This window comes from Ananas comosus, linkage group 4 (genome assembly GCF_001540865.1).
Source record: "Ananas comosus cultivar F153 linkage group 4, ASM154086v1, whole genome shotgun sequence".
In the NCBI taxonomy this organism is placed as follows: domain Eukaryota; kingdom Viridiplantae; phylum Streptophyta; class Magnoliopsida; order Poales; family Bromeliaceae; genus Ananas; species Ananas comosus.
The window spans coordinates 9935155-9942223 of NC_033624.1; the positions used below are offsets into that span (position 1 = coordinate 9935155).

The 7069-nt window shown below is 45.9% G+C and overlaps 1 protein-coding gene across 1 annotated transcript; it reads right to left on the reverse strand.

Annotated features, from left to right (window-relative positions):
* LOC109709082 lies at window positions 316-792 on the reverse strand. Its single transcript, XM_020231154.1, has one exon. The coding sequence runs from the start codon at window positions 790-792 to the stop codon at window positions 316-318; it is 477 nt and encodes a 158-aa protein (XP_020086743.1).

Below are 7069 nucleotides of genomic sequence, written 5' to 3' on the forward strand. Positions count from 1 at the left end.
TCGTGCTGCCTCCGGCTGACGCGGCGCCATCGCACGTCCAGCAGATGCCGCAGCAGGTGGAGATCCATAATGGGTAGGAATCGCAGGGGCCGATGCGATAGATGGGGCAGGTGAAGCCCCTCCGGCGGGACATTCGCGTATGAGGTGCCCCGCTTGCCCACACTTGAAGCACCTCCCACGACGCTGCTCGCACACCCCAGCGCGATGGTTTCCGCCACAAAAGATGTACCGTTGCGGCCCGCGACCCCACGACTGGGTCCGCGGATGCTTCAGGGGTCTCTTGGAACTAGACTGTCCTCCCGAACCACCGCCCAGTCATTTCTTTCCTTTTTCTTTATGAAACGCATCTCGCTCCTTGCGTTCGCAAGCATTCCCGTGCTCAACCCATAAGGCACGGTCCAACACTTCCGCACAGGTGCGGAACTTGAATGCGTGCACCAATCGGAACACTCCGGGTCGAAGTCCCCGAACAAAGCACTCTGCCTGGTCTTGCTCAGTCCTCGCTACTTCAGGGACACAATTTAGGAGATGAGTGAACTCCCGCTCCCGAACTGTGTGGTTACCCTGCTTAAGCTTCCTGAAGTTTTCCTGCATCTTCCTCTTATCACTATCGGGAAAGTACTCCGCAAACATCAGTCCATGGAACTCCTCCCAATTGATTAGGGGAAGATCCGGAGATCGGTCCTGCTTCACCCTCGTCCACCACACTCTGGCCCGCTTATCGAAGCAGTGCGCGGCCAACTGCACCTTATCTTGTTCCCAGGTGTAGATGTCCTCGAACAGAGTTTCCATTGCGGCCAACTGTGTCTCTACTGTCCAGGGATCAATCACTTCACCGTCGAACGTGGGAGGGTGGAACTTCATAAACCTCGTGAGAGTCGTGTAACCACGCTCCCGCTCCGCCTCCTCAGTCGCCGCATCGAGCGAAATAGAACCCGAAGCCACAGGAGGAACACTNAGGGATCAATCACTTCACCGTCGAACGTGGGAGGGTGGAACTTCATAAACCTCGTGAGAGTCGTGTAACCACGCTCCCGCTCCGCCTCCTCAGTCGCCGCATCGAGCGAAATAGAACCCGAAGCCACAGGAGGAACACTCGCCGGCGGGGGATGCGCCGCCACCGGTACCGCTGCGATGCCCTCACCCTCAGCCGCATTTGGGACGCGAGCCGAGGGCGCGGGCGGATAACAGCCTTCCGTTGCCGTCGCGGCCGCCGCCGCCACTTGCCGCTCCAATAGCTCCTACAGCCGATCAAACCGACGAGTCAACGCAGTCACTTGCGCTCGTAACTCCTGCACCTCACTAGGCCCAGCTGACTCTGGCGCCACAGGAGGGCTAGCCTGCTCTGGCATCTCGCGAGGGGGTGCCGGAACAGACCTACGAACGTAGCGTCTGCTCGTTGCCATTAGCTCCTGAAACACAAACATTTGGTTAATTACTTAACCCGTTAACATCGCCGCAATTACGAAATAACACGACTCAACGTTAAAATTAGGCGGAAGCACACAAGCGTATTCATTCTAGACTCTTGGCGTCGTGTTGTCGGCCGCCAACACAACAACTTCGAGCCAAGAACTAGTACTACTTGAATCCATCTCTAGCAACTACTAGAGGCATAACATCAACTTTGACCCAATCAATCAACTTCCGCCGCCGCTATAAGTTCACGTTACACTCACGCACCTATATCTTTAAGGTTTACCGTCCTAAGGTCTCCTAGGTCGACCCTAGACTCTTTTTTTGCTTGCTCTTAACTCGCTTTGATACCACTTTATCTGTCATGCCCCGAGACCCGCTACCTATTTGGTCCGGTTTGGGCTCGTCGAACAGACGCCGAACGGACAGGACCTCCCATGTCCGCCCAAGGATAAACAACGAGATCATGTACAACAAGTTCCCAGGAAATCACTTGAATACATACATGATCATACAACAACAGCGAGAGCACAACCAGTGCTAAACAACCAAGAGTAAGCATCACAAGTAGAGTATATACAAGTGAACAAAAGAGAGATACTTATATATTACAACATTCAACCTTTATACATTTGATTACATTTAAACTTCCAAAACATAAACATAGAGTTTACAATCTTCCAAAATCTCTCACCACCTATACATCATCTACTCTCAAGCATACATATATAGTATGTGGCTCTTATGTAAAAAGGAAGGTAACTACTACAATCTCTAGGGCGCTAAGCCCTTACCGCGATCCTCGCCGGGTGTACTCGAGCTCGGCCCTACAACAAAGTCGGGTGAGAACTATTGTCCATAGTTTCCAGTAGGTTCGGCCACCGACTCCGCCGATCTCCCTACTAGGTCTAAGTAGGCATAGGCAGATAGATAGATAGATAGGTAAATTTGAAAGCGACGATAATAAAGAAAATGCAAGTATTCTACCATGCCTCAATCCATAATCATGCATGCAACGTAAGTAAAGGCTAACTCCCAAGCTATCATGCTCAATAATGATGTAATTCATTAGATTACCCAATCAATCAGCTAACCCGAAGGTTCGCTACCATCTCACATCTCAAAGTCTCTTAGGGGAGGAGATTTTAATCGCTCGGCTACCCCCGAGACTGCCTGCGGACAGCTAGCTACTGTCCGGGCAGCTCACGACTGCCCCTATAGTGACCAAAACTCCGGAGTGCACAGCTTGTGTGGAGCGACCACTACAAGCGCAGACAGGCTATGTGAGTTCGATCCAATCCACCTGAACTGAGGATACCCTACCAACTAGGGATAGCATCATCATGAAAATCAGTGTGTTCCTGTACTCAATCTCATAGTGATTCACTACACTAAGGTTCTCATGCCACTCATTCTAGTGTTCAACATTAACTAGATGCCACTCGTTCTTGTTACATGTTTCCAATACACTAGTTTATACTTTACTAGGTTTTCATCCACATAAGACACATTCCACCATTTATCTTTTCATTATAGGGTTCCAAGTCATCATGTCACGCTATCATGCATACTAGGCCCAAGTGTCAAGCAAGCGACTCTACATTACCACTAGCATGCATACTAAATGCCGCTATCATGCATACTAAATACCCTATAATGCAATATGGCAAGATGCTTATGAGATCAACAATGAGACTCAGACATAGGGAGCAGTTCAACTGCTTCGGGATGGCACCACCCACCTTTTGGCGATGCTACGTAGTAGGAAACCCAATCTCACGATCACTCATCGCCGCTTCGACCTTTCGAGCGGAAACGAAGCCGAAATGCTCTCCGCCTGGCGATACCTCCACACTGACTCGACGAATAGTCAAATCATTGCCGCCAACGCGTTTAGATACCTAGCAATTAGGTTTGCAACCAACTAATTTAGAACAAAACCCTAGATTTCCCAAAACCTCATTTTGAAGCCCTAGGTTTCAACAACGCGAAAATCTACGATTCTAGCTTGAGATTCAAGCATGAAGCATCTACTAGGGACACTAGAGTTCCAACAAAACCATTCCTAGAGTATTTAAACTCTATCATAGAAATCCACCATTAATGCTCTAGGAGCTTACCTCTCAAGCTTGCTCCAAACTAGAGGAAGAAGACGAAGAAGATGGTGCTTTCCTCCTTGACCTTCACCTCCTTCTCCTTCCTTGAGAGAGAGAGAGCGCTCTAGAGAGAGAGAGGGAAGTGTTTAGGGTTTAGCTTTGGGAAAGAAATGAGAAAAGAAAGAGAGCAAGAGCTCTCATATAACCCCACTTATGTAACATTGCATTTTAGCCCCTCAACTTTCCAACTATGAGACAGCCCATTTTTGGGCATTTCGGGCTACGGGGACCAGTCTCTCCAAGAGGGACCGGTCTCCGAGAGTGGCTTATTTACAGAAAAGGGCCCTTACCCCCTTTTCCACGCTTACGGGGACCGGTCTCTCCAACGAGGGACCGGTCCCCGAGAGCACACTCTCGCAGGACAGCCTCTTACTCAATTTACAAACCTACGGGGGCCGGTCTCTCCCGCCAAGGACCGGTCCCCAAGAGCAAATTTTGTGCGCAGAGCCCTCTGCCACATTTTTCAAGCTACGGGGACCATCTCTCTTACTAGGGACCGGTCCCCGAGAGCAAATTCTGCAACTATGCAGAATCTCACCAGTTTGCTCTCCGAGACCTTCTACAATGCACTTTTTGCATTTTCATCGCATTCGGACTTTCCGAAGCATACCAACTCGACAACCAGTCGATTCTAAACGAAGTCTAACTCTCGAATTTCGAGAATTCACTTCCTTACATAGGGGGATCAAGCGGTTTGGTTTGCGGAACAAGCTTAGTCCATGGTTCGTGGGACCGTTTGAGATCCTTGTGCGCGTTGGTCCGGTGGCGTATAGATTGGCTCTTCCTCCGAGTCTTGCCCGGGTGCACAACGTTTTTCATGTGTCCATGCTTCGGAAGTACATTTCGGATCCATCCCACGTCATTAGCCGACGTCTATATAGCTACGGGAGGATCTGAGCTATGATGAGGCTCCGTTGCGGATATTGGCACGTGAGGTGAAGCAGTTGCGGAACTGGAGCATTCTGTATGTTAAGGTTCAGTGGGAAAAGCACGTGGAGCGCGAGGCTACGTGGGAGCTTGAGTCTTCTATGCGGGAGTGATATCCGTAGTTGGTTGCGGGGGATGCTTGATTTAAGTTTTTGGAACGAAACTTTCTTTAAGGGGGAGATAATGTGAGGACTGAGATTTGTGCTGTGCAGATAAACCCTTGGTTGACGATGTTTTTGTGTGCAATTTAATTATATAAGCACTCGTCAAGTTTCAAAAGAAAATGAGTTTGGATTGAGAAGTTACACGACCTGTACTAATCACTTAAAGTGAATAGTAACTCCGGTTTTTCGGAGAGGCTAATTAGTAGAGATGGCTTTTGGTGTGTATTGGATTCCGTTCTTAGTGATCCAATAGCTCATTCTTGACGGTTCGACTATACTGGACCCAATAGAACTGACGAAATTGGGTTTTGAGGCACGATTTTCAAGAGAAAGGGGGTTTATTGGATTTACTTATATATGTATGCGTGGTTTTCTGGAAATTGGAGAGTGGATGAGTTTCGTCGCAAATCGGCGACCAAAGCTGATGAAACAAAGTGGTAGATTTGAAGCCCCAGTCGTGCTGAACGCGCTGACGCGATTCGATAAAAAATCCAACGGACGGATCTTCGAGAATCGCGAGATGTTCGCTGAGGGATCAAAGTTGGCAAAACGAAAAATCTGTGAAAAGCCCAATATTTTATGTACCGTTTTGTGTGATTTCGAACATCAGGGTGCTTGTGTGCAAAATACACGCGCTGGCAAGGACTGGGCTGAAAATTTTCAGCTTTGGAGGGCCTTTCTATAAATATACATCTTATGTGTATATATATATATATATATACATATATATATACATATATATATATACATATATATATACATATATATATATACATATATATATACATATATATATATACATATATATATACATATATATATANACATAGTATATGTTAGTGGATTGCATAACTGTGTCGTATTTGTATTCATTACATTATTAAAGCATACTAGCATGATAAATGATATTGCATGCATTCCTTGCATTTGATGGCATAGTAGATATAGTAGCAGTTTATTTCCATATATCTCTCTATCTATCTATCTGTGCCAACTTGGACCTAGTGGGAAGATCGGCGGAGTCGGCGGCCGAACCCACTGGGAACTATATTTATATAGTTCTCACCCCGTGTGTTTTTGGGGTACAGGTACACACGTGAGCGGACCGGCAGGTGATCGCGGTAAGGGCATAGCGCCCTAGCTAGCTAGTAGAGCTTTCCTATTGTACTAGAGCACCCTCGTGTGCATGGTTATAAATGACATGATGTATTTTGGATAGCTAGCATTATATCCATGTGAGATGATTATGTATTCATTTTGGAAGCTTAAATGTAATCAAGTTGTATTAAAGGTTGAATGGATGTAAATGTTGAATGTCAAATGTGATGTAATAGATAGTTATATCTCTCTTTTATTCACTTGTTTATACTTGTGATGCTTGCTCTTGTAATGTTCGGCACTGGTTGTGCCCTCGCTATTGTTTTGATCATGTATGTATTCAAGTTGATTTCCTGGAAACTTGTTGTACATGATCCTGTTGTTTAGCCTTGGGCGGACAGGGGAGGTGCTGTCCGTCCGGCGTCTGTTCGACGCGCCCGGATCGGACCAAATTGGTAGCGGTCTCGGGGCGTGACATATTGTGTCTAATTAATCCCTAATACCTAATTCTGTTTTGCTTCCCATTCGTAACAGCACCTTAACCCAGCCCATCTATCTTTCCCCTGCACGACTCCCTCTCTCCAGCTTGCGTCCGTACGCCCTCCCCCGCTTGCGTGCGCACGTCGTCGTTCCGATCACCGTCATCACCGCCGTCATCCGAGGCCGCCTTCGCCGCAATCCTCATCTATCGGCATTTTCGATTCATCGTCGACGACATTTTGTTGTCAACATTTCTATATTTAAGAAGGTTTATTCTTTTCATTTTCGTCTCTACACCTAATAACTTTATCCATATTTATGTGATTGTTGTTAGGTGTTCTTCTTTAATGATATTTCTAAGATCATTCAAATCTGATTTCGAATAATCTAAATTAATATTGGTTGAATTGTTAATCTTGTATCTTGTATTCTCTATATGATTTGGCTATATAAACTTTGCAAATTCTACATACTTTTGAAATGCCCGTTACATGGTCGACAAAATGCCTAAGAAAGGGCGAACTTCGTTTTTGTTTCTGATTTCGATTCCATCTAATTGTAAATTGTCAATTAATGTCTCAACATTTGAAAACCATTTTTTCTCGATCATAGATCCTTCATTTATTATTTAAAATTCCGTTCATGTTATCGTGTTTATTTGAATCGTTTAATCTTTGAAGCTCTGCATTCTTGATTGTTAATTGAGTTTCATCGAGTTCATTATTTTAAATCTCTTTCGTGCTCCGTCCTGACCTATTTGCATGCATTTGTAACAGACCTTGTCAACCTATATAAAAAGCCTTTCCGAATTTAAATTTTTGTATAAAC